We start from the raw sequence: 27122 nt of genomic DNA on the forward strand, positions 1-27122 counted from the left end.
CTTCATAGCCTCCTGTGGCAAGGAGTTCCACAGGTTGACTATGTGCTGTGTGAAGAAGAACTTTCGCTTATTAGTTTTAAACCTGCTGTCCATTCATTTCATTTGGTGTCCTCTAGTCCTTCTATTATGGGAACTAATGAAGAACTTTTCTTTATTCACCCTCTCCACACCACTCATGATTTTATAGACCTCTATCATATCCCCCCTCAGTCTCCTATTTTCTAAGCTGAAAAGTCCCAGTCTCTTTAGCCTCTCTTCATATGGGACCTGTTCCAAACCCCTAATCGTTTTAGTTGCCCTTTTCTGAACCCTTTCCAAGGCCAAAACATCTTTTTTGAGGTGAGGAGAGCACATCTGTACACCATACTGAAGATATGGCGTACCATAGTTTTATACTTCCCCTCCTCTTTCTTCCCCTGGCTTCCCCCTTCCAGCTCCCTCCTCCCAGGTTTCCCCCTCCCCTCTCCCACCCTCTCTCCCACCTCCTTTTCCCAGTCTCCCCAGAGGTTAATCCCCCATACCCGCAGTTTTGTTAAATAAAGAGAGTTTCTATTTTTGAACACACGTGTCCTTTATTTTTTACATCAGGAAGGGGGGCTAGGGAGGGGTAAGTGGGAGGAATGGGGCACGAGCCCCTGATGTGGAAGACTAGTATGGTTCTGCGGGCTCCTCGGGGTGGAAGCTCTCCTGCAGGGCCTCCTGGATCCTGAAAGCCCCCCGATTGACCCCCCCCCTCCCAGATGGCAGCCTGCCACAAGTGATGGCTGGGTGCACTCCAAGACAGGACTGCTTTGCTGTCCCTCGAGGTAGACAAGCAAGCGGAGAACCCTGAGAACTGTCTTTCCGGGTTGGGGTCGGGCAGCAGCTCCACACTCTAGTCTTAACCTGATGCCATGCCGGCACTGGTTCTGGCCAGCCTTAACTTCAGTTCAGGGTCATTGTGGACATGCTATTTGAATTAGCAAAACGCTAATTTGAATTAGTTTTTAGGGCTAGATGCACTAGTTCAAATTAGCTTAGTTCGAATTAACTAATTCGAACTAAGTTAGTTAGAATTAATGCCGTAGTGTAGACATTCCCCTAGAAAGCAAAGAACTATACTTAATTAGGTGATTCCTGCACTCTGTAAAGCTATATTTGATGCCTGTTTAAAGAGTATGTGTCAAAAAGAAATTTCTACTCTTTGTGAGAGAGTCAAGTTTGAGCTAGCTGATTCCACTGTGAAGTTGAGTGTATGGCTAGTTAGCAGCCTGGCATTTTGGAATGTTCACTCTCTAGATTTTAGCCAACATTTCAAGGCAAGACTAAAGGTTTTCATATTTTGTAGTTTTATTCTTGTGTAGTAAGTTGGGATTTGGCCCGATCAGATACCTAGCTATTTATTTTTGGGATAGTAGCTAGTGTTGTATGTCTTTTGTACCGTGCTCAGGTGTTTTAGGCTTTGGGTGTTTTAAAAATGAAAGAGAAACATTTTAAAATCATGGTGTGCTTGGTCTTGCTCAGGTGCATAGTGGATACAGGAACAAAGGACCTTTGTTCCACCTCCTCCCACATTTTTTTTAAACTTCCTTGCAAGGGAAAGGAGTGTTTAGAGTAGGTTACACAAAATACCCAAAAGGATGTAAATAAGCTAATAACTGGATTTGTTTACAAGGGGATCACAAGGGTAGTAGAGCCCTCATTCTATAGTATGCACTCCTGTCTTCTGCAAGGTTCTAGTCAAGTCAGCCAGAATTTCTCCTTGTCTTTTCACTACCCCAAAAGGAGCTAGTGGTACAATCGACCATTTAATAGGAAGAGTTTTATTCCTTCTGTCACTTCTATACACATGTGGCAGATTCTAACCAAAGGAATCTAAACTGTAACACACTAGAACTGGAATTTTGTTACATAGATGTAGTAAATGTCAGTAGTAAATACAGTTCTGTTAATTTTCCTGTAAATTTTTTTTTCAGAACCTACTTTTTTTGTTGTTGTTGTTGAATATTGGTGGGGGGAAATTGCAACCCGTTCCAATGTGCTAAAAGTTGCAAAGCTAGAGGTTTCACATTTCATTGCTTCTGTAGTACAAACTTATTGCCTGTGCAGTGTTAATCTGTTCCTTTGGTACACTTTCAGTAAGATAGTCTTTAATTTAAATTAATTTTTTTCTTGCCTCAGTCAGTGCACAAAACAAATGGTGCTCACTTACTGAGCAGCTATTCAGTATTCTCCTTTTCCATATTGTTCAATGAGTGGACCTCTGCCTTATTAACTGTACACTGTCAAAATCCTTCTCTGAAGATAGAATAATTAACTCTCTCATGGGCTTTTCTGTGACACTCACTACAGTGTTATCTTGTACATATATCAATTAATTTTGTATCCCCCACGTGAAATGAGGGGGTATTCTTATTCCCATTTGTAAAATGGGAAAGTGAAGCACAGATATACAAATTATGTACTAATTTTGCTCAATTTGAGACACCTAGGTCTTGATTTTTTTTCTTAGCATACTAAATAATTTCATATGTTCAAAGCACATCTCAGCTGACTTCAGTTGCAGCTGTGAGCATTTGACACTTCTTCAACTGAGACCCCCCCCCCCAGGTTCATGAGTAACATACCTAGAAAAGAGGAAAACATAATTAATGTTCACTAGTGAAATGTTTGCTTTAAGTGATTTGCCCAACTTAATATAGGAACTCTTAATATAGGCAGTCAGGAAAGCCAGTTCATGAAACCACATTCAACCTCTAACTATGACCCTTCTTCATAATCCTCTGCCACATCTTCCAGCTTTTGCAGCAAATGAACTGGGGACATCTCTGTTGGGGTGTTTACCCCATACACAGCCTGAGTAGGTAAAAAGGGCCAGTTAACCTTGTGACTGGCTGCACCTGGAGCAAGAGAGGTAAGGCCTAATGGAGGATGAACCCCAGATGGTGGAGGAGGAGGAGGAACTGGGACAGTCATAAAGAGAGAAATATAGTGTTAAGAGAGTGCTTCAAGAAGGAGCTCTGCTGTCATTCCTCAGAGAAAAGGGGAGTTGGCGTCAAACTAAGAGAATAAGTCCAGGGATCTTGATTTGGATTGTAGACTCTGACAAAAACCTAAGGAGTGAAATCGCTGTACGGAGGCAGGAATGCTTCAGTGGTAACTTGAGGATGGACCAGAAGATGAGGAAAAGTTGGGAGGAGACCAGGAAAACAGCAACAGAATCTAAGATTGTATAGGCCTTGGTTGGTAGTCATTGGGTCTCTGAGCTGGTGGGCAGGCTCAGGTTCATTTATCAGTCACTCAGGAAGGGACATACTATGGACAGTGGAGCTGAAAGGTGCTTGAGACATTTTATCCAGAGGGATTTTGAATCCTAGAAAGCAAAAACTGTGACCTGGTCAGAGGGCTAACCTACAAAGGAGTTTCCGAGGTTACTAGAACTTAGATGTAGAGACACTATCCTATCACCTTAGAAAACAGCTGTAAAACTCATGGAGGAGTCTGTGGAGGTGGGAGTCTTTAACAAAATTACTTTTCCATTTTGAGAGACCAGGGGCAAGCCCCGAAGAGGAAGGATCAAATATAGAAAGAAAGGGAGAGAGAAGCCATAAAGAGGTGCCAAGCAGTAAGTGGTGAACTTAATAGGATTCTCCAGACAAGTTTTCACTTTACATACCTGATTCATCCCCAGAGCAGGTGCGTCCTGTGCACTGAATGAGGCTTGTGGAAAAAAATGGTTTGTGGTCATGTAACTACATATTTATCAATGTACATAAACAAAGGGGTTTTTAATTAAGGTTGTACGGTCTTAATTGTGGCATTTCTTACGTTTTGATTTTTATTTTGCAGTTTTGGTATAATGCTCTTTTAAATGTAGAGTGTAGGTATGTATATAATATATAACTTGGTGTGAAGAAAAAGATGAAGTGTACCTCTTCCATATTCAAAGTGCACGACTGTTTTTATATTTAGATACCATAAAAGTTACTTTTAGGAAAGTTATATTGAGATTAATAAGCAGTAGAGTTCAGCTGCAAGTCAGTTTTCACCACCATGGGCTTTTATAGTGCCATACTGTCTTTCTGTCAAGTTTCCCTGTTTAAAAAGTACGAATTTTGTACTCGAGTACTAAGAAATTTTGTTCCCTTTTAGGATCGAAATAGAATGTATGACAGTCTGAATATGCACTCGTTGGAAAACTCTCTTATTGACATCATGAGAGCAGAGCATGATCCACTTAAAGGTATGTTAGTATGCTAAAGAAAAGGTCACCCATTCTTTGTTTGCATAAACATTGTTAATTTAGAGCTTAGGTTCATTTTGAATTGGTAATTGAATTGATTCTTCAACCTATAGCAATGTCGTTCCAAATCTATATTATGCAAAATATTGATTTACAGTTGAGTAACATTTGCAATATTGGAGTCCTTTGTAGTTTTGCTAGAAATAAAGTAGTTTAGTTGAATAGGCTGACTCAAAAGTTTTTCTTCATCTACAACATATTTCTGCTGCCTTCATAAAATTACAGTGTTGATATATCCATGTTGGTTCCAAACTACTAACAAGACCAGATGGATGAGGGTAATATCTTTTATTGGACAAACTTCTGTCAGTTATAGAGACAAGCAGGCCACGGATGGGATGAGCTTCGCTCGTTAAGGGTTACCCATTCACATCCCTAATTCAGAGTATCACAGAATACAAGATAGACCAGATAAGAAGTTAACACACATTGCAAGAGATCATTCAAGGTGAAGTGGGAGGTGATTTTTTTTTGTTTACATCCATGATTGAGAGAGTTTCGATGCAGTAAATTGCTAGTGTAGACAAGCTCTTATTTTTAAAATTTTGAACCAACCCTAGCCATCTGAGTTGTGCAAATGAAAGGTTTCGTTTTTAATGCTATGTTTAGACTATTTGTCTTCCAATTTAGATTGGTTTAACGACATCAAACTTGCTATACATTTAGTACTCACTACAAGAAAAGTGCCTTTTCTCATTCAAAGAAATTAGGTTCAGAATTAGTTATGGTTAGAAATAATTATTGTTCATGTCTGATACTCTGTGTTGATCCACTCATTTTCTATCTCCAGAAATTTCTAAATAATATTAATCCTACATTAGCAGAGAGGTCTCAATTTTGATAAGGCGCACATTGTGCTAAGCACTGTATAATCACATTAAAAGAGAGATCCTGCCAAAAGACCTATTGTTAGGAAATAACAAATATCCACACTTCTCGTTCATAGGTGACAAACCTTCTGTTTTTCAATAGATCACTTTACATTTTAGCCACCTGTTTTGTTAAGTTTTCAAAGCCTATTTAGAAATGTAGTCTGCATTTGGAAAAAATTATTGTAATTTCAATCATAATAACTTTATTGTTCAAATTCCAGTTAGGGATGTGCACTTCGGAAGTACTTCTGCAGTATAACTTAACCCATAGTTCGCCACACTTCTACACTATCAAGGTACTGGGCTGCATTGAATGTGGCACATCTCACTTTGGGCATGTATCCAGAATTCCCCAAATGGCTCCAATATATTACGTGCTGGGCAATTTTCAGCCTTGATTCTGAAATACACTGAGTAAGTCCAGGGAAATTGGGCCTCGTGTCCTTATGAATGGAAGCAAGTTTTTAAACCTACCACAACATTAATTTTTTCAGGATATAAAACTGGGTTTTGTTTATTCTATCCATCACTGTCTTAAAGCAAACCCATGAGGTTTTTTTGAATAATTCTCATCAAATTTGCACTTTCACAAAGACAGAATTTTAAAACTAATCATAGAATCATAGAATCATAGAATAATAGGACTGGAAGGGACCTCGAGAGGTCATCGAGTCCAGCCCCCCGCCCTCAAGGCAGGATCAAGCTCCGTCTACACCATCCCTGACAGATGTCTATCTAACCTGTTCTTAAATATCTCCAGAGAGGGAGATTTCACCACCTCCCTTGGCAATTTATTCCAATATTTGACCACCCTGACAGTTAGGAATTTTTTCCTAATGTCCAATCTAAACCTCCCCTGCTGCACTTTAAGCCCATTACTCCTTGTCCTGTCCTCAGAAACCAAGAGGAACAAATTTTCGCCTTCCTCCTTGTGACACCCTTTTAGATATTTGAAAACCGCTATCATGTCCCCCCTTAATCTTCTTTTTTCCAAACTAAACAAGCCCAGTTCATGAAGCCTGGCTTCATAGGTCATGTTCTCTAAACCTTTAATCATTCTTGTCGCTCTTCTCTGTACCCTTTCCAATTTCTCCACATCTTTCTTGAAATGTGGCGCCCAGAACTGGACACAGTACTCCAGCTGAGGCCTAACTAGTGCAGAATAGAGCGGCAGAATGACTTCACGAGTTTTGCTTACAACACACCTGTTGATACAACCTAGAATCATATTTGCTTTTTTGGCAACAGCATCACACTGTTGACTCATATTCAACTTGTGGTCCACTATGACCCCTAGATCCCTTTCCGCCATGCTCCTTCCTAGACAGTCGCTTCCCATCTTGTATGTATGGAACTGATTGTTCCTTCCTAAGTGGAGCACTTTGCATTTCTCTTTATTAAACCTCATCCTGTTTACCTCTGACCATTTCTCTAACTTGCTAAGGTCATTTTGAATTATGTCCCTATCCTCCAAAGAAGTCGCAACCCCACCCAGTTTGGTATCATCTGCAAACTTAATAAGAGTACTCTCTATCCCAATATCTACATCATTGATGAAGATATTGAATAGTACGGGTCCCAGAACAGACCCTTGAGGAACTCCACTTGTTATCCCTTTCCAGCAGGATTTAGAACCGTTAACAACAACTCTCTGACTACGGTTATCCAGCCAATTATGCACCCACCTTATCATGGCCCTATCTAAGTTATATTTTCCTAGTTTATCAATGTGTTTAATGTTAACATATCCCACTTAGGAATTTCTAAAATCCTGCTGAATTTAATGGGAAGTGTAGACATTTTGTGTGTTGGCCTACATATTGCTTATACAATTTCATAATATGGTTGCTGATGCTGTGAGTGTACTGAAACTTCTTAGTTGAGCATGATTTCTGACAGTCAAATGTAAGGGTTGATTACAAGGAAAATAAAAATATATATAAAATCAATAATTTATCCCTTTCATTTTGGTCAAGAAATACATTCCCAAAGACAAGTAATACCTTGATCAAGATATTTACTTAAAACAGATGTATTCAATTACTGAATTTAAATTCACTTGGTGAATGTGGATTATTTTCTACCTCTCAAATAAAAGCTTTTCCTAGGTCCTCAACCCCTCCGTAGAAGTGCAGCCCTTGACCACTTACCAAAATCTTGGAGTGGCCCCCCATTAAAAATTATTACACACCTCTGACAATGTTGCCGCTAAGATGTGGGACAGCACAGTTGCACAGGTGATTAATCAACCCCATCCAGTCAGAGGCTCAGGGCTCCCTCATGAAGCTGATTAATCACTTGTGGAGGTTTGATGCCTGGCATCTTAGAGGGAACACTGACCCCTATAAATAAATAAATAAAATAAATAAATATTCAATTATGTTTCTTAAGAATAAATGGGAGGAAAAAATTACATCCACAATAGTAGCTTAAAAACCTTCCACCACTCCCATCTTGTTGAACTCTCTACATGTCATTCCTTTGATTTTTGGCAACTTAAAGTTTTTTTTAAGATACAAGACAAAAGAAGCTACAAAACCTTAGTTTGTTAGTTCAGGCCCTATTAGTGTTGCATTAGCTAGTTGTTTGAGTGTTCTGCCCATGAAAATAAAGTATTTCTAAAGTTAACTGCAAACCCAGCATATTTATTTGTAGAATGTGCCTGCTTAATAAAATCTCTCTTTGTAAATAGTATGCTTTGTTATAACAAGAATGTTTTTATAACAAGTTTTTTCAATTGTAAATTTAAATAAAACAATGCATCTTTTATGTAGCACTGCAGTGGTAAAATGAAAGTCCTTGGAATTTTAAGCACGTGTTTCAGATTTAGCTGCTTACAGTGTCTGGAGTATGACTAAGCAACTTGTTTTAAGATTATTAGAATGTAAAACAGACTTTGTATGTACTAGTTCACAGCATTCGTCTTTGTATCTTGTATTTGAAAATCCATTTGTTTTTGGTCTGAGGAGATTAAATCCATAGTTCTGTATATTAATATACTTTCTACTGTAAAATTCATACATGTTCTGAGAACTAACATGTTTATAAATATGCAGTTCTATATTTATTCTAAGTTTAATAAGTATAAAGTCTCTTATCAAAGTAAGTAATTCTTATTTAATTTTAGATAGGGATGTTAATTGTCAGGCAAATGTGTAAATTTGTAACTGTTGGAAATTTTAGCTGTTACATATTTACACATGGAGTGGGGAGGGGCTTAAGCAGAACCAGTGCTTGTGCAGAGCCAGCTCCTCATGAGCACTGACTTCCGACTGTCCCCCCACCTCTCCCCATGCCACTAATCGAGACAGCAGTGCGGGGAGGCAGATGGCTCTGCAGAAGCCAATATATGCAGGGAGCTGGCTTGAAAGCTGCTTCTTGCATGTACTGGTTCCCGCCTGCCCCCTCACCTGTGCTACTGCCTATCAGAGGCAGCAGCGTGGTTGGGAGGGGCAGCTAAATCTGTGAGAGGCCTGTGCTTTTAAGCCAGCTCCCTCTGTCACTCCTCCCTCCCTGCATTGCTGCCTCTGTGGGAGGCAAGTGGGGGTTGGCAGCAAAGGGGAGGAAGCAGTTTTATGGGAGCCAGTGTTCAGGGGGGTGCTGGCTTTTAAGCCAGTTCCCCTACTCCCCGCCCAAGCACCAGCTGCTACCTGGCCCTTCACCCCTGTGCTGCTACCTCTGTGGGAGGCAGCAGGGGAGGGGGGCAGCTCCACGGGAGCTGGCATGTGAGAGGAGCCAGCTTAAAAGCAAGCGTGGGAGTGCTTGTAGTTGATAGGATTAACTGATACACCCAGGCTTATCGTTTAATCGTGTAATAGACTACATGATGACATCCCTAATTTTAGATACGTCTCTGGAAACAATGTTTAACTTTGTACATTTTTAGAATGGTCTTGATGCTATAGAAAAATAAGATTTGTGACATTTAATGTCTGGATTGATGTTTTACCCAGACTGTTTTCTCACCATGCATTTCAGATCAAAATATTAGTAAATAGCATTTAAGTTAAAGGCTTAACTTTAAGGTCAGTAGAATTTGAGCTAAACAGTGTGAGACCATGTACCAAAATTATAAAGCTGTTCCTTACTGATTCTTTTAACATCTGAGTCAAATTGTTTTGAGAATCTCTAGAAAACAACAGAGAACAATCCAGTTGAAGTACCTGAATATTGATCCCAAAGCTTTTTCAGAACTGGTCTTGTTTGTTTTTTCCAAACTGTTTATTGCTGATGCCAAAAACACACTGAGAAGACTTGATTTATAGGTATTAAAACAGCAAGCAACTCAGTGTTCTTAACCTGGACTAGGTCATGTTAACAGGTAATTGAGGAAGTAACTATGCAGCTTATAAAAAATCATATAGAAGGTATCATGAGCCATCTAAAGAAGTGGGTTGTGCCCAGGAAAGCTCATGATACCATCTACATGTTTTGTTAGTCTTTAAGGTGCTACTAGAGTATTTGTTGTGTTAGGTTTTTTCTGTTACAGACTAACTGGGCTACCCCTCTGAAGCTTTTGATTATGCATCTTAGAGGTTTATGGTGTTGCTTTGGGGGTTCCTTTTTATTTTTGGTTAAGAACTTGAATGGGATCTCCACTGTGGGCAGGTTGGAGTCATGTGTGCATGTCTAACATATCCTACATTGAAAGGAAGCAGTATTAGTCGTGAAGCCTGATTCACTACTGTTGGCTTTCTTGTAGCCACTTACACCTGTGCAAAGTGGATGTAAAATACTAACAAGTTGGAGCTAACAACAGTAAATTTCCGATAATCCGACACCTTTAGGACTCGGGGTGCCAGATTATCAAATATGCTGGACTATAGGAAGGGGGACTATGAGGCATCTGGCATGGAGTGGGGGGGATGCGCCCCTCGGCGCTGTGGGACCAACCCGGCAGCACCTCAGCTGCTCTGCCCCCGGCTTCCCCGAGTCAGCCGCTGGTCAGTTTCAGCAGCGGCTGAATCGGGGAAGCTAGGGGCAGAGCAGCTCCAATTGTCCGGCTGCCCGGACCACTTCCGGGTTCCAGATGGTGCTGGACCATCAGGAGTGCTGGACCATTGGATGCCAGACCACTGGAGTTTTACTGTACTTACATACTTCACCCGTTAAGGATGTAAGCGACTAGTTGACTACCCAATAAGCATATGCTTATTGGGTAGTCGAGTAGTGACTCAACTAGTTGCTCCCCCCACCATTTGCCGCCTCTGTCAGAGAGAGGCAGCAAGGGGGGAGAAAGCAGGAGCTGGTGCTGGGAGGAGGTAACTTAAAAGCGAGTTCCCCCCAGTATCATCTCCACGGGGGGCAGCGGAGGCAGAGGCACAGCGCTCCATGTTGCCCGCTGCTCTTCTGCCTTTTAAAAGTCGTAATTCCGTTGACTACTTAATTAGCTGATTAATCAAAATTTAACATCCCTAGCACGCATATTATAAAGTAGTGGTAAACAGGCGTTACACATTTTTCTCTACTCTCCTATATATAGGGGAAAGAAACGGGGAAATTGTTAGGAATATTATAACACTAGATTTTTTTTTTTGTTTGTTTTTTTGCTTGTTTTTGGTAATAGACATTAGGAGATAATGAGAAAAGGAGAATTACAATATAGGCTTACCTATAGAAAAAAGAGTGTGAGATGATTGGACGATTCTCTGTATCAGCATTTCTTATTGGTAGTTTCTATTCCTAGCATATTACTTAGGAGCCTCAACACACTTGAAGACCTTGTTTTAAAAGCTGCCAGCTGGAACATGCTCACTTGGGATGTGAAGGACTAGTCGACTAGTTTCCCCCCCTTCCCTCCACTGCCTCTATTAGAAAGAAGCAGCAAGAGGCGGGGAAATGAGGGGGTTCTTCATATCAGCAGCGCTGCTTGAAGCCTGGGGCTGCTGCTTGGAAATGCTGCATGCAGCCTTGGGGCAGCTGAGGTTGTTCCTAGGCTGCATGCGGCAGCGCCATATTGAGCCCAGGATCAGCTGGAGTCTGCAGCTGAACCCAGGCTCCATGCCGGCGCTTTTGCCTTTGAAGTTTAGCAATAGCCATGGGACTGTTGCTACGCTTCAAAGGTAGAATCGCCCTATCAACTAATTGATGCAAAATGCATCGACTATTCGATAAGTCACTTAGTCGATTTTTAACATCCTTAATGCTCACTGGAATTGAAGGGGAGGGACATAAGAACGGCTGGCAGCATTTACAAATTTTGTTTTGTCATTGTTGTTTGTTTCCCACCACCCGGGAAATAGAACTTAGGAAATGAAATGCAAAAGAATTAGCATTAGTGCAACAGTAAGATTGCAAGTCCAAATATTAATGTCTTTACTAAAAGTTAATATTGCTTAGGTAACACGAAAACATACAACAGAGCACCACCATACTTCATAAAATACACAACATGCTGCCTAGTTATATTGTTGAATAATCTAAAGGAGATGTCATTTTAAAAATTGCACTTACTTTATTTTTTGAAAGTACTACCCCTGAAAGAGACTTGTTTTTGCTGTGTTTTTTTAACTTTGTGTGAGGTTGGCTTCACAGTTTCTCCTACATATTCTGTGTGTCTGTAGATCTTTTATAATCAGGGGAAAGAGAAACTTTTGAAAATAGGAAAAGATGGTTGTAAAAACAACAAAAGCTGATAGACATGGGAAAATGTAGTACCTGAATCTTCTCTTAGCTTTTAAAATTGACTTATTTTAGATTGACAGTCTCTTTACATTTAGACTTTTATGTGCTTGACCACTCAAATGTACCTTTAATAAGAATTTTATTAAACTATAACTTTAAACAAATTGAAACAAAATTAGAGAGCTGTTTAAAAAAAGTCTCTCCCCCCAATCTTGCAATCGACTTGGGGCAAAACTGTACATTCACATTTAATCCTGTTAATCTAGTTGTATTCTCTGAGTGCTGAAATTTGCCACACAGAGGAGCTTGCAAAAATCAAGCAGCAATAATAAAGTGTGTATGTTTATATTTGCATATAATACCATATAGTACTATATAGATATAAATTAATCAATCCTCACAACAACCCTATCTCTGGATGAGCATTATTTCTCTCCCCCCTTCCCTCTCCCCCTTTACAGACTAGCACTGGAGAACTGAGACAGTAAGGCCAAGTGATTTATCCAGTTTCACATAGTAATTCAGTCCACAATTCTAATTCTGGATCTGCTACTATCTGACTTTCAGTTCTGTGTTTATTTTTCCAGAACTTAATGCCTTACTGCCAGAGAGGCTCACTAGCCACAGCTCCCATTGGTTTTGATTGTTGTGAATTCTCAATGCAATTAAAAAGTGGCCGTCAGTTACCTCACTTTTGGAGCCCAGAAAGTGTGGAACATAAAGTTATTGTCCATCTGGAAAATTTTGTATTTTAAGTACTTTGCCCAGGTTTATGTAGGAAGTCCATTAAAGTAGGGGTAGAACAAAGCTCTGGGGGAGTTAATCAACTGCCTTAGCCTCAAAGACCATCCTCTTCCTGCGGTCATCTGCCTTGTTCTACATATCTTCAACATCTAATGTAAATGATGCTGGGATCCTACAGAATCCTGATTGATTCATTTAAGCACCATGCAGTCTATACGCTGAATGAGAATTGGAATCTGTGGAAAAAGTAGTATGTAATGTTTCATAGTGTATATAAACAACACAGTCAATATTCTTTTTTGTACTTTTTTTCTATGTGATTTTCATGTTTTGTTTGTTTTTCTTAAAGGAAAAGGCCAAAACCAAATTTTGTTTGAATAGATTTTCAGCAAAAAGCTTTTCTGTGGTGCATTGGCCTGAGGTCTAACCTCCTGTCACGTTTCAAGGTTCTGCCAGCAAATAATGGAAGCTTTAGTTTTACAAGGGAAAAAAGTCTGAATTTTTCTTACAGTGGGAAGTGTTAGGCAGCTTTTAAGTGAAGATGAGTACTGGTGTGTATGTATTCATGCTTCAAAAGTATAAGTATGCAGAAAATTATTTAACAATAGTTACTCAATAATTGAGTCCTATCCTGCAAGTCTTCTATATGCCCAATTCCAACTGAAATCAGTGTAAGTTCAACAACATATACAAGGTTGCAGGATTGGTTCCTTCGTTGTGTCTCTGCACTTGTCTGGTTTCACTATAATAATATTTAATATACAAATTAAATATATATTATTTGAAATTATTGCCAAGCAAGGTATTTTAATATCAAATTGTACAGGTATTTTGGGATTTTTTTTTTTTTTTTTTTTTTAACTTGTGCTCTAAGGCATGTTGCAGTGAAACAGAGCAGCTATTGTAAATTTCTGTGTAGGTCAGTTTGCAGTACTGTCATGTTTGCAGCTTCCTGTGAGCAGAAAACTTCTCCTTTTTATTAAAAAGGAGATTGTAATAAGAAGGCAATTTTCTGTGCACTTTAAACATCACATTTAACCGACAAGATACTATTTGCTGCAAATAAGTTAAAATAAATATTTTTAAATCCAAGTGTGACTCCATGAGGATTTCCTGTAATCTTTGCTGCCCATTTTTGTGTTTTACAGTTTTATATTTTTAATCCATAAACTAGTTAATAAAGACTTTAAAGAATGATGGCATTCTAAAGGATTTAAAAAAAATCAGTAACTGGATCATACTTGTTTTGGTTTTGTCAAACTAACTTAGTGGGAAGAACTATATATGCAGCAATTACATGAAGTGCAACAAGATGTAGTTAGTTATAAGTCAGTTAAAAGCAAGTTAAATGTCCTTAATCTGAACTCTTAACATGATTTTTGATACATTGATTCAATGGAGAAATTCTAAATTGCAAAAATTAGACTCTTCTAGACAACGTGTATGTGAACAAGTTTTCACAGTGAGTAGGAAAGAGAATACTAGTGCAGCCAGCACTATTTCTGGGTTTCATGAAACACAAAGTGGCTTTATCCTATCCTATTGGAGCTGATCCCAAAATCACACTGCCGATCTTATGACCGCAGAATTAAGGTTAAGAAGTTTGTTCTTGTCAACTTAAACTTAGGTCAAGGGTATTGTTGCTAATGTGCTTGGAGTTAAATATTAGCTCTTTATGTTATGTCCCCTAGGCAAAATAAATATATACTGTATTTCCAAACTGTAATCGAGTGATTTTTTTCTTCTTTTTTAAGCATAGTAGCTTAAATCCCTGTACCTTTTTTTTAAAGGTCGCTTGAGTTATCCACATCCAGGGACTGACAATCTTCTGATGTTAAATGGTAAGAAATAATCTATCTTAGCTTAAATCTGAAATGTTAATGTAAAATGGAATATTGTATTCTTTAACTGAGTTACCTGCATCCAGGGACTGTCACCATTTCTCAGCATTAAATGGTAAGAGTTAATCTTACAACAAATATTAATTAGACGTACCTTACTTTACATCCGAAATTCTCATATGAAAATGTACTCTTATTTTCTGTTCCCAAGGAAGACACTATTGTGTTCTCCAGAAAACAGCTAATGTTATAGAAAGCAAAAACTAGAAAAATAAAAAGCATGATTGTGACATAATACATTTCGTGGTGAATTAAGCAAGGCTGGATTAATCAGAAGTAATGATTCAGTGTATGTGAGATTATTTAGAACTAGCTTTCTTCTTTGAGTTCCTGTGCATCTAGTTCCCATGTACAGTATGATTGTTTCTCTCCAGCAAGCAGGAGTTCAGAAGTTTTATAACTAGTGCCCAGAAGGAATTGTGCATGCACCCCTTCCCCACCCTTGAGAGCATAAATGTCAGATCAACTCCACCAGTTCCTTCTAACTGCTCAGCAGAGAGTCAGAAAAGCTTAGTGTTCTCCATATGCTATTTATGATCTCCAGCTCCTCTTCAGGAGAATTATCACCTGCCTGGTTATTCCCCATTTTCTTGTTGTGCATTTAATTTTTCCTTCCTAAGTGAAATGTTTTGTACTCATCATTGCTGAATTTCATCGTGGCTTTCAGACCAATTCTGTAATTTTTTCATTTTAAATTCTAATCCTGTTCTCTACCGTGCTTGCAACCCCTCCCACCTTGGTGTCATCTGCAATTTATACGCATATTCTCCATTCCATTTTCTAAGTCATTAAAATATTGAATAATACTGTATTCAAATTGATCTCCCTTGTGGGACTGACTCCATTAGGTAGGTTTATCCAGTTTGAATGCGAACTCCTCCATGAGTTTTTGAAGATAATTGCTAACTGTTCTGACATCGCTTCAGCAACCTAGGATGAATTTCGTTAGGGCCTGTCACCTTGAATGCCCTTGTGCTTACATGATGCCTTTCTCCAAAATGAGATCTCTTCAGTTCTGGAACAATCAGTTTATCATTCACACGTGCACGGTATGAACTGACAAACAATTATCCCTTGGGTGATTCTGTCATCTCTTTCTGTCATGTTTGCTGAAGGTTATCTTTCACTCTGATAATGCCCATGAAGACTATTAGTTTCAAACACATCTGGAAAGGGCTGGGGAACATATTGAAAACTGTTCCACATTTATAATCTATGGATACCCACAGGTTTGTGAGTTCACATAAACATTCTAGAATTGAGGGTGATTCACTGGGCTTGAAAATTGTTTCTATCTTTTTTTAAAAGCATCAAGCAGTACCATATCACAATATATTACTTAAACAAGCAAGTAGCAGCAAAATCGGACTTTCTATGTGAAGAGGCTTTTCACTGACATCTTCCAGGGTAACTGAACCCTCTGACAGATCAGCTAAGCAAAAGGAATTTATCTTCCCAGGAATGGTTTTAAAAGATGTAGTTCTAGCAGGGTATTCAGGAAACAGGAGTTTCTGCAAATAGATCTCTTTGTGGCCAGAGATTACAAAGAGTGTCTTCTGTTTTGTTGTTTACAAGGCCAATCAGGGTACTCAGCAGATACAGTTCATATTCCATGGTCAGATCACCTAGTGTATGCATTTCTGGTATTCCTGTTAATCCTTGGGGTATTAAGGAAAGTCAGACAAGACCGGGCTCAGATGATGTTGGTGGGTCAATCATGGCTTCACCAGCTCTGGTATCCAGAATTACTGCATCTCTCCAGTCACTGGTTCATAACACTCCCACTTCTGACCGTCATAAACTTTCAAAATTCCAGGTACATACATCTGGACCAAACATCTCATTGAATAGCATGGAGACTGTCTAGTTAACATCAACAAATAGGGAGAGTTCTGCCAAGGTACAGGCAGTCCTCACAGAATGTAGAAAATCTTCAACTAGGAAAACATACAGCTAAGTGGAAGCATTTTTCCTTACGGGTGAAGGTGAGACCACTTGATTCACTACTGTTAATCCTGTTGACCCTATTTAATTCATTCTAGATTCTGTACTACTTTAGAAACAGTAAGCAGGGCTGTCATTAGCTCAATTTAAAATTAACTGAGATGCAATTACAACTTTCTCTGTTCAGAATCTTTGTGATGCTTCAATGGGAAAACACTGTGGAATCCTGAAGGGGTATTGCAGATGTTTCCATCAGTAAAAGAGATACCACTTTTGTGAAACTTGAGTTTAGTCATTTTTTCATTAATGGAACCTCCCTGAGTTCCCCTTTCATCTTGATCCTTCCAACATTAAGGGTGAATTTTTTTGTGGCAGTCACTTCAATCTGTGGAGAAAGTGAGATCCAAGCACTTGTATCAAATTCCCATATCTGTTTTTTTTCTATGCAAAGTATGGGGCCTCACCTAAATTTATCCTAAAGGTTGTTTGCAACTTTCACATTAGTCAATATATACACTTACTGTATTTTTTAAAGCCTCATTCATCCTTTAATGTGGGAAAGTTACATATCTTGGATGGCAGAGAGAGTCTCTTCTACTGTCTTCTTAGAATGAGACTGTTCTAGAGATTCTCCAGATGTTTTATCATTTATTACAGTTTATCAGAGGTTAGAGCAGTCTCCCCCTCCCCCCCCAAAAAAATTATCTAAATAGATTGTGGACTGTGTCAAGATTGCATACCCTGGTAAGCTATAACATCCAGTTCCAGGAATTAGAGCCCAAGCTTTCACAGCAGGGTGCTTCGGTAGTGTTCCAATCATTGAAATTTGTAGATCAGCAACGTGGTCCTCACTGCCTACATTTGCCAACCATTATACTCTGGTGTCAGTGGTTCCTCTAAACTGCAGCAGCACAGCTTCACAGGTGATTTATCAGCCCACCCAGTCAGAGGCTCAGGATTCATTGCAAGCAGCTGACTGTCTAGGTGGGGCTGAGAAATCATCTGTGAAGCTGTGCGCCATGCAGCTTAGAGGTAACACTAGTCAGCATCCAGAGCTAATACTCAGGTTGGAAAAGAAGCTCTTCAGTCTTTTTCAAATAGCTCATACCAGCTACAACACAAGTGGGAAGCACATGCACAGGAACTCAAAGGAGGAATGATTACCTATCTTATAGTACCTATTTGTTCTTTGAGGTGTTCTGCATTTGGATCCCATGACAGTTGTCCATTCCTGCAGCTCAGAGACTTCATGGAACTCTGGTTAGCAAAGGAACCACTGAGCAATGAGCGGGCTTGTTCTGCCTTTTATGCTGTTCAAATATGCCCTTGAAGGGAGAGGGACATCTCTGTTAAAACTTCTGAACTCCTGAGAGACAGGAGGAAGGCAGCAACAGAGCACTGCAAGTTGAATCCATATGTACAGAATATATCAAACAACTACTATTACTATAAAGTAAACTGTTTCTTGTGAGTACAGGTGTGGCAGCAATGTTGAAGGTAGAGAGTACATGTTCATATGTCAACTTCACAAACATCAGCTTCTCAAGAGGCATGTTTCTATAATGTTATGAACTTTGATTACATTGCCTCTTTCTATACATATAAAAACAGTTAGAGGATCATGTAAGCACATTAATAATTCAGAGGTTTTATACACAAATCTTGTGGATGCTAAAAAAATGTAGACCTGTAATTGTTTAGTGCAGCTGCACCAAAACTGACAACAGTGGAAGCTTCAGTATTCAGTGCTATCTTTTTGCTCTTATGATCTTATCTACATTGATGGCTGCGTGTTGCATGTGTAGTTACACACAGCAAGGAAAAGCCGATAATGAAAAGGCTCTGGCAGAATGGCAACAGCAGGTAAAGGCTCCAGCAGTGACCTTCTCTGCTTCTGGATTTCCGGTTTAGGGTGATGGAAATTTGTCCATTATTTAATTGTACTGTACTGTCCAGGAAGTGGATTTCTCATGTGGACTGGTCTAGGCTGAGGTTGATGGTGAGGTGGAAGCTGTTGAAATCCTTGTGAAATTCTTCAGGAGTCTCTTTTCCGTGGGTCCAGCTTTTTCCTGCTGTCATCAATGTAGCGTAAGTAAAGTAGGGCTGTTAGGGGGTGAGAGCTGAGAAAACGTTATCCAAGGTCAGCCATAAAGACGTAGGCATATTGTGGTGCCATGTGGGTGCCCATGGCTGTGCGGCTGGCTTGGAGATACTGATTGTCTGCAAATTGGAAGTAGTTGTGGGTGAGGACAAAGTCGCAGAGCTTTGTAATCAGGTGTGCAGTGCTGTTATCGGGGATGGTGTTCCTGTGGCCTGTAATCAGTCTTCTTGTGGATTGTTGGTATAAAGGGCTTCTTCATCCATAGTGGCCAGGATGGTATTTTCAGGTAGATTACTGATGTTTTGAAGTTTCCTCAGGAAGACAGTGATGTTGCGGAGGTAGCTAGGAATGCTGGTAGCATAAGGTCTGAGAGAGGCATTGATATAGCTAGATAATCCTGTAGTAAGTGTGCCAATGTTTGAGATGATGGGCTGTTCAGGATTTCCAGGTTTGTGTATTTTGGGTAGCAGATAGAAAGTTCCTGGTTGGGGATTAGGGGATGTGTTAGTGTAAATTTGTTCCTGAGCAGCATCAGGGAGCTTCATGAACAGTTTTTCAGGTTTTTTGGTATTCCTTAGTGGGGTCACAGAAGAGAGGCTTGTAGAATATCACTGCTTCTGGAGTCTTTCCCTGGAGCCTGAAAAGGGCCTGGTGGCAGGGAACTTCTGTAGTCTTTAACTCGCTACTTTTTCCTGATGCTAGAGACTTTTTGCTGTGGCACACTAGGCTCCAGCAGCTCCCTGTGTCTGGATTCTTTCCCCGAGCCCTCCCTGCTGCTAGAGACTCTTTCTGTGACCTGGAAAGTTTCCAACAACAGAGAGGCAGCAGGACTCTACACTGCTAAAAATAGCTCCATAGAGGTGGAGGAACTGCTTGGTAATGTAACTAGCTGTGTAGGTATATATCCTAATGTTCTGACATATCTTCACTTGTTAAGCAACACAGATAGCAAGACAGTGCTTTTTATTCCTGTACTAAGGGAGCCATGCTGTTTATATATTTTACATGCTTCTGTTAAGTGTAGACATAGTGTATGTTGATGCCAGTGGAGAATTGAGTCAAAGCTTTGTTGGTAAAAACACAATCATAGGAAGAAGACTTCTAACAAGATTAGAGTCCTTGGGCGTGTTGTTGTTTTTTTCCATTGTCTGGCACCTTGTGCAGTGATTGGCACCTATGCAAAATGAGGTATAAAATGCTATAAAAATCAGAATTTTCCAGTAGAGTATTTTAAATTAGTAGACTATTCTGATCTGGTACTGTGTTGCAGCAGAAAAAGTTGAGTTCTATCAATGGGGAAAGTCTGGAGAATCAGAATGTTTGGATACTGTGCAGACCTTCTAAAGATGATTACAAACCCTACTGAATGGAGAAAAAGCTGCTTACTAGTGAAATAAAATTTACCACATGGCAGTACTGACCCTATATTCCCAAATTTTGGCTGAAAACTGGATTACATATGGATGTTCTTGATATTATGAAAGTTACTCCAGCAAGGACTTGTTACAGTAACAATTACAACCACAAAGCTAAGTAGCAACTTGTGGATGCTAGGACCCTCTGTTCATTTCAGTTCTTCACTTTTTAAGCCATAATAGATTCCAATACCTTAAAAATAGCAATGGACAGACCATAAACTTACATATTAGATATCCCAATTCTGTAATTTGCTCCATACGGATAACTCAGGCCAGTACAGATGTCCACTCATTTAAATGAAATTGGATATAAGGGAAATTGCTGCCATTGCTGCTGCTACTACTGCTACTACTAATAGTGCTATTTTATGAGCAACTGTATAGTCCAATGTAGGAGATTCATATTTCTTATTCCGCTTTCAGTCAGCTACCATTTTTAGATTTATGAGGCTTCTCTCTTCCCACTATGCTTGCTCTTTTACATTAACTTATGTAATGGTATATTTTTATGGCTTCTTTGCTTTAATCAATGATCTTGGCCCACTCAGAGTAACCTTGTCAAAAAGAGAGACTCTCCATCTGAAAACTGATCTGTTGATTATATCAATTGCAATTTTTCCATTTATTCCAGAGAAATCAGAATTGGTTCCCCATTGCTGTTTAGAAGTTAGCAGTCAGCATAATAGATACAATTCTTTAAAAACCTTAAATATATGTAAGCTTTATTGCTCTTATTAAAAAGTCATTCAAAAGTCTGATTTCATAGATTGCTTTTAAACTGATTCTGATCTTCTTAATAGAAGGGGACTACTGTCTGTTATTATAGGTTCTTCTTTGTGTGGCTCTGCATTTTCCCAGTTGTGGGCAGTAGTTGGCACAGTGGTAGAACCTCTACCATGTCAGTTTGTTCCAACTGCTTGTTCTGGATGAAAGTGAACCACTCTGGCTTTAGATCGCTGGATGTTTTTCCTGTTATACTAGTGTTTTAGCTAATTTTTGGTAGCTTGAAATATTAGAGTTTGTAATTATAGTTAATTTAGTTGTTTCCATGTGAAAATGAAACCAAGAAGAAAAATCCAGGAATAGTAGACACTTATCCTGTTCAGCCATCTTTCCAGCATCAAATGACCATATTGATTACCTTAAGGACATATCTACATTGACATTAAAACCCACTGCAGGCATGTATCAGCTGACTTGGACTCACAGGGCTCAAACTAAGTTCTTTGGTTTAAAATGGGTTGCTTAATTCTAGAATGAAATATGTGAGGGAAAAGTTACTACTTGAAATGGGTTAGATTTGCTTCTTGAACGTAAGGCAAATCTGACCCACCAGTTAGAGATTCTATTCCCTGTATATTGCAGTATTTCAGGATCAGAGAGGCCAGGATCAGGGAACCCAGCCTGCTATAGGGCGGGCAGCTGGATGCAGGGACAGGAGTCTGGCACACAGCCAACTGGGCTGGGGGGCATGGGGGAGGTGGGAAGGTAGCTACATGGCCCAGGTAGGCAGCAGAGGGAGAGTGGGTGGGAAGCCTGGCACATATGTATGACCCAGCTGAGGAGGTAGGCACGCAACCCAGCTGGGTTGTGGAGAGGGGTGGGCACATGATCCAGCTGGGCTGGGGAGGAAGGGACGGGGGCTGGGAAGCTTGGTGAGGATCCAGGCAGCCCGATAAGCAGGGGATAGGTCTAGTAGTAAGGGGGCCAGATATGACTTCCTGTGGTCCAGCAAAATCCCTCTTCTGGGATCAGTTAGGTCCTGATGGTGCTTGCCCAGGGAGGTCCAACCTATATTTAAAGTCTGGGGGTGTCTGTTTTCACTATGGGATCTTGATTTGATTTTAGCTAAGTTTATGAAGCTTTGGTAGTATGTTCCTTATTTTAACTGTTAAAACTACAGATCTGACATTTGCTCTTTTTCATAAAGACAAGGTTGTTCTTCGACCCAATCCCGGGTTATTACTAAAAACAGTGTCCAAATTTCACATCAATCAGACAACTAATTTACTAGTGGGTGGGTTGTTTGTTTGTTTGTTTGTTTGTTTGTTTGTTTTTCCAAAGCTGCATGCTAAATAAAGGGCAGTCTGCTTTACATACTTCAGATTTTTGGAAGTCTTATGGTTACTTGTTTCTTATGCTAAGAATCATATGGGTTAGAATGTATATGCTCAGTCCATTTCCATATGGGTTAAACAATGTGTTTTTGAATATTACAAGTTAGCAACAGTTTCTGTGTCTACTACTGTGAGCTCTCTTTCCATGAGGGTAGTGTAGCAAATCTGTAAGGCTGCTATTTGCAAGTCAATGCACACATGCTTTGGATCTACTTTCAAGAGCAGATGCTAGATTTGGTAAAGCAGTGGTTCAGTTGTTGTTTAATTAGAACTTGATCCTCCTGCGTGTTTTCAGAACTACTAGTCAAACTACCCACTTGAAGGGCCATTCAAAGAAGTGAAGGTTACGTACTTGTAAATGGAGTTCATTGAGATGACTGCATATTCACGTTTCTCACTCCTATTTCTTTCTCAGTATCTTGATTTTTCTGGGTAAGTGATAGAAGGCAGAGAGCCATATTACATAGACTTGCCCGAGAACATTTGAGGGAGTAAGTAGAAGGGCTGCATATGTATTGTAACATGAACGGTTTGAAGGAAGTTCTCCCATTAAGCTATAGAGGTTGGCACATTACGCATAAGTGGTGATATGCACAGTTGTCTCAAACAACTCGAGTTACATGTAAGTAACCTTTATTTCTACATGTCTGGTAACAAAATTACTAAACCTAATATATACATTTTTCATGATTTCATTTAAATTTAATTATTTAAATGTTCCCCTACAAAGAAAAACATTCAGAGGTGGGAGCTGGTACCTCCTCCACCCCATGCTTTCTCTGATACTGAGGCAATGGGGGGGGCAGTTGGGAGCCAGTACGCACGTTCTGGCTCCTGGGGGGATGCAGGAGAGCAAGCACGCATTGGCTCCCACCTGGCCCCTGCACATAAACATGTAATCTCTGTAAATTTCAGCAGTTACACATTTACAAAAGTGTAAACATTTTAACTGACTAGTCTACTTTTATTGTTCAAGTTGAATAAATGCAAAACGTAAGCAGCAGAAACAATGAACAGTGCAATAGCATTTTAATGTTCTTTAAGTCCTATTTTTGTGCATAAAACAGCCAATGTAGGTAACTTTATGTGTGTTTAGTATGTTTTCACTCATTCTGAATCCTGTACTGCTGAACTTCTGGTAACTTACTGCATCTAGCTTGAAAGGAGGAATGTTACAAGAAATAGACATAGGTGGAAAAGAGTAATTTCTCTTCTGTTGAACTATGATGCTCAGTATGTGTAGGAAAGGGATGGACTCCTTTCTCTTCCATGATTCTGACCAATATCATTACAGGGAGAATATTCTCCTGAGTTTTATAGATATGTACAAATGTGTTATATAACACAAATTCGTATTGTGTTTCTGACTTTCATAATTAAGCTTAGAAACGTGTTACTAGTTGTCTAGTCTAGAATTTAATTTTTTCAGTATAAGTAAGATCGTGATGTAACTGTCATAACTTTAAGATCAGATGGGACCATCACGATTATCTAATCTGTAGGGATGTGAACATGTACCTGTTTACACAATTAAATCATGAGCCTGGGCTCATTGGTTAATCCTAACAGTTACATGCAGTACTCCCCTCATTCCACCCCGCTGCCTCTGTGTTAGAGGTGAGGGGGGAGACGGAAGCTGGTATCAGCTCCTGTGTAGCCACCTGTGCCCCCACCCTGCACTGCCTCTGATACACAGGCAGCAGGGGGGCAGTGTGGGAGCCAGTATGTGTAGGAGAGATGGAGGCAGGCAGGCAAGCGTTGGCTCCCACCTGGCCCCTGCATGTAAACATGTAACCGCTGTAAATTTCAGCAGTTACATGTTTACAAAAATCAGAGGGGTAGCCGTGTTCATCTATAAGATGCGACAGAACTTGTTTATGTAGCTTTAGACTGACAGATTTATTGGAGCATAAGCTTTCATGGGCAAAGATCCACTTTCTCCAATAAATCTGTTAGTCTATAAGGTGCAACAGGACTTCTCGTTGTTTGTATTTACAAAAGTAAACACATTTTAACATCCCTACTGATTTGACCTGCTGCACATTTGCAGGTCACAGAAATTCAACCACCAACTCCTGTAATAAATCCATAACCTCTGCCTGAGTTACTGAAGTCCTTTAAATCACAACTTAATGTTTTTGAGTTATAGAGAATCCACCATTTATTCTAGTTTAAACCTGGAAATGACTTGTGCCCCATGCTGCACAGGGAGGGGGAAAATCCCACAGGGTTTCTGCCAGTCTGACCCCTGGGAAAATGCTTGATCCCAAATACACTGATCAGTTGGAACTTGAGCATCTATGCAAGACCCCACAAGCACGCACTTGGGAAAGAATTCCCTGGAGTAACTTAGAGCCCTCTGTATGTAGTGTCTTATCTCTAGCCATTACAAATATTTACCACTAGCATCTGCAGTGGGGCCACAGGCCATTGTAAGCTGTCTCATCATACTATCCCCTCCATAAACTTATCAAACTCTGACTTGTAGCCAGTTGGGTTTTTTTGTCCTCACTGCTCACCTTGGAAGGCTGTTCCAGAACTTAACTCTTCTGATGGTTAGAAACTTTCATCTAATTTCAAATCTAAAACTTGTTGATGGCTAGTTTATAGGCATTTGTTCTTGTGTCCACATTGGCACTTAACTCATCCCCTCTCCTCCTTGTTGTTTATTCCTGTGGTGTGTTAGAGAGAGTATTCATTTCTCCCCTCAGCTTTCTGCTGGTTAGGCTAAACAAGCTGAGCTTTTAGAGTTTTCTCTAATAAGGTTTTCATTTCTCTGATCATACTAGTAGTCCTTCTCTGCGCCTGTTTTAGTTTAAATTAATCTTTCTCCAACACAGGAAACCAAAATTGCACATAATATTCTAGATGGGGTTTCATCAGTGCCTCATATAAGGGTGCCCAAGTGGAAATACCTTGTCTGGTGCATCCTAGGACTGTGAGCATTTTTCATGGTCACATTGCATTGATGGCTCATAGCCATTCTGTGATCACTCAGTGCACCCAGGTCTTTCTCTCAATCTGTTGCTTCCAACTAATAAGTCTCCTGTTTGTTTACAAAATTTGTTGTTAGTCTTGACGTGCATAACTTTGCACATTGGGCTGTTAAATTTATCCCATTTCTATTACTTCAGTTTTCATGGGCATCCAGATTTGCTTGTATGATATTCCAGTGCTCCTCCATATTGGCAGTACCTCCCAATTTTGTATCATCTACAAATTTTATTAGCGCACACTCCCAATTTTTGTGCCCAGGCCATGAATGATGATATTAAGTAAGACTGGTGATTGGGCAACAAAATAGCAAATAAAATTTAATGTGGATAAGTGTAAAGTAATGCACATCAGGAAAAATAACCCCAACTATATGTACAGTATGATGGGGGCTAATTTGGCTACGACAAATCAGGAAAGAGATCTTGGAGTTATCGTGGACAGTTCTCTGAAAACTTCCACGCAGTGTGCAGCGGTGGTCAAAAAGGCAAATAGGATGCTAGGAATTATTAAGAAAGGGATAGAAAAGAAAACCCAGAATATCTTACTGCCCCTGTATAAAACTATGGTACGCCCACATCTTGAATACTGTGTACAGATGTGGTCTCCTCACCTCAAAAAAGATATTTTGGCCTTGGAAAGGGTTCAGAAAAGGGCAACTAAAATGATTAGGGGTTTGGAACGGGTCCCATATGAGGAGAGGTTAAAGCGACTGGGACTTTTCAGTTTAGAAAAGAGGAGACAGAGGGGATATGATAGAGGTCTATAAAATCATGAGTGGTGTGGAGAGGGCCGATAAAGAAAAGTTATTTATTAGTTCCCTAAATAGAAGAACTAGAGGACACCAAATGAAATTTATGGGTAGCAGGGTTAAAACTAATAAAAGAAAGTTCTTCTTCACACAGCATGTAGTCAACCTGTGGAACTCCTTGCCAGAGGAGGCTGTGAAGGCTAGGACTATAATAGAGTTTAAAGAGAAGCTAGATAATTTCATAGAGGTTAGTTCCATAAAAGGCTATTAGTCAGGGGATAAAATGGTGTCCTTGGCCTCTGTTTGTCAGAGGCTGGAGAGAGATGGCAGGAGACAAATGGCTTGATCATTGTCTTCGGTCCACCCTCTCTGGGGCACCTGGTGCTGGCCACTGTCAGCAGACAGGATGCTGGGCTAGAAGGACCTTTGGTCTGACCCAGTACGGCCGTTCTTATGTAAGACCCGCCACTGAGGAACTCCACTAGTAACCACCCTCCAACCTAACAGTCACCTTATACACCTTTCAGTTGTGTTATTAATTCCCATCTCTTTCAATTTAACTAATAATATCATTTGTAGAACTGTATCAAATCCCTTACTGAAATCCAGGTAGATTAGACAAAAGAAATGCAGTATATCTAAACAATTAGTTATCCATTTCAAAGAAGGAGATCAGCATGGACTTGTTTTGTTAAAACCATCTTGGATTTTATTCCAGTAACCATTCACTTCTATGTCCTTAACTACTTTTTCTGGCAAAATTTGTTCCAAGACTTTGCATGCTATTGTGATCAAACAAATAGACTTGTTTCCTAGATCAGTTTCTTCCTCTTTCTTAATAATGCAGGCATTTGTTCTTGTGTCCACATTGTATTAACTAATCTACAGTCACAGAAAACAACACCTATTGAGCTTGCCTGTTCCTTTAAATGTGTCTGATTCCTTAAAATTCTTGAATGGTGATTATCTGGGCCCCCAATTTGGTTCATTTATTCTTTTTGAGTTTGACTTCCAGCTTGGATGTGGTCATTTCTACTTCCATATTTTCATTTCTGTTAGCTACTCTGCCACTACCCCTAAACTCCTCGTTGCCTTTTTTTAAAAAATTATGGTAAAATCTTCATTTAGGTGTGGGACCATATCCACCACATCCTCAATGCTTAGTGGTTCCAATATTTTTTTTATTTTTATTTACGTAGCTATAGAACCTTTTTACTACTGATTTTAATTTTCTTTGCTAGGTCCAGCTCTGCTTGACTTTTGACAGTTCTCATTTTTTCCCCTATGCTCTCTGACCTGTAAGAGGCAGTTTTCGTTGCTGATCCATCCCATCTTCCATTCATTGCAGTCTTTCTTGTTTGTCTTAATAACTTG

The 27122-nt window shown here is 39.7% G+C and overlaps 1 protein-coding gene across 5 annotated transcripts in view; it reads left to right on the forward strand.

Annotated features, from left to right (window-relative positions):
- The window catches only part of CPEB2 (cytoplasmic polyadenylation element binding protein 2), a 92883-nt gene that overhangs the window by 19459 nt on the left and 46302 nt on the right, over positions 1-27122 (forward strand). For all 5 annotated transcript variants that reach the window (XM_075930714.2, XM_014580541.4, XM_014580545.4 and 2 more), the window contains exons 3-4: positions 4132-4222; positions 14313-14363. In XM_075930714.2, coding sequence (XP_075786829.2) covers positions 4132-4222; positions 14313-14363 — 142 coding nt within the window. The remainder of the gene's footprint in view (positions 1-4131; positions 4223-14312; positions 14364-27122) is intronic.

The sequence above is a fragment of the Pelodiscus sinensis genome, chromosome 4 (genome assembly GCF_052426305.1).
Source record: "Pelodiscus sinensis isolate ZL-2025 chromosome 4, ASM5242630v1, whole genome shotgun sequence".
Classification (NCBI taxonomy): Eukaryota; Metazoa; Chordata; order Testudines; family Trionychidae; genus Pelodiscus; species Pelodiscus sinensis.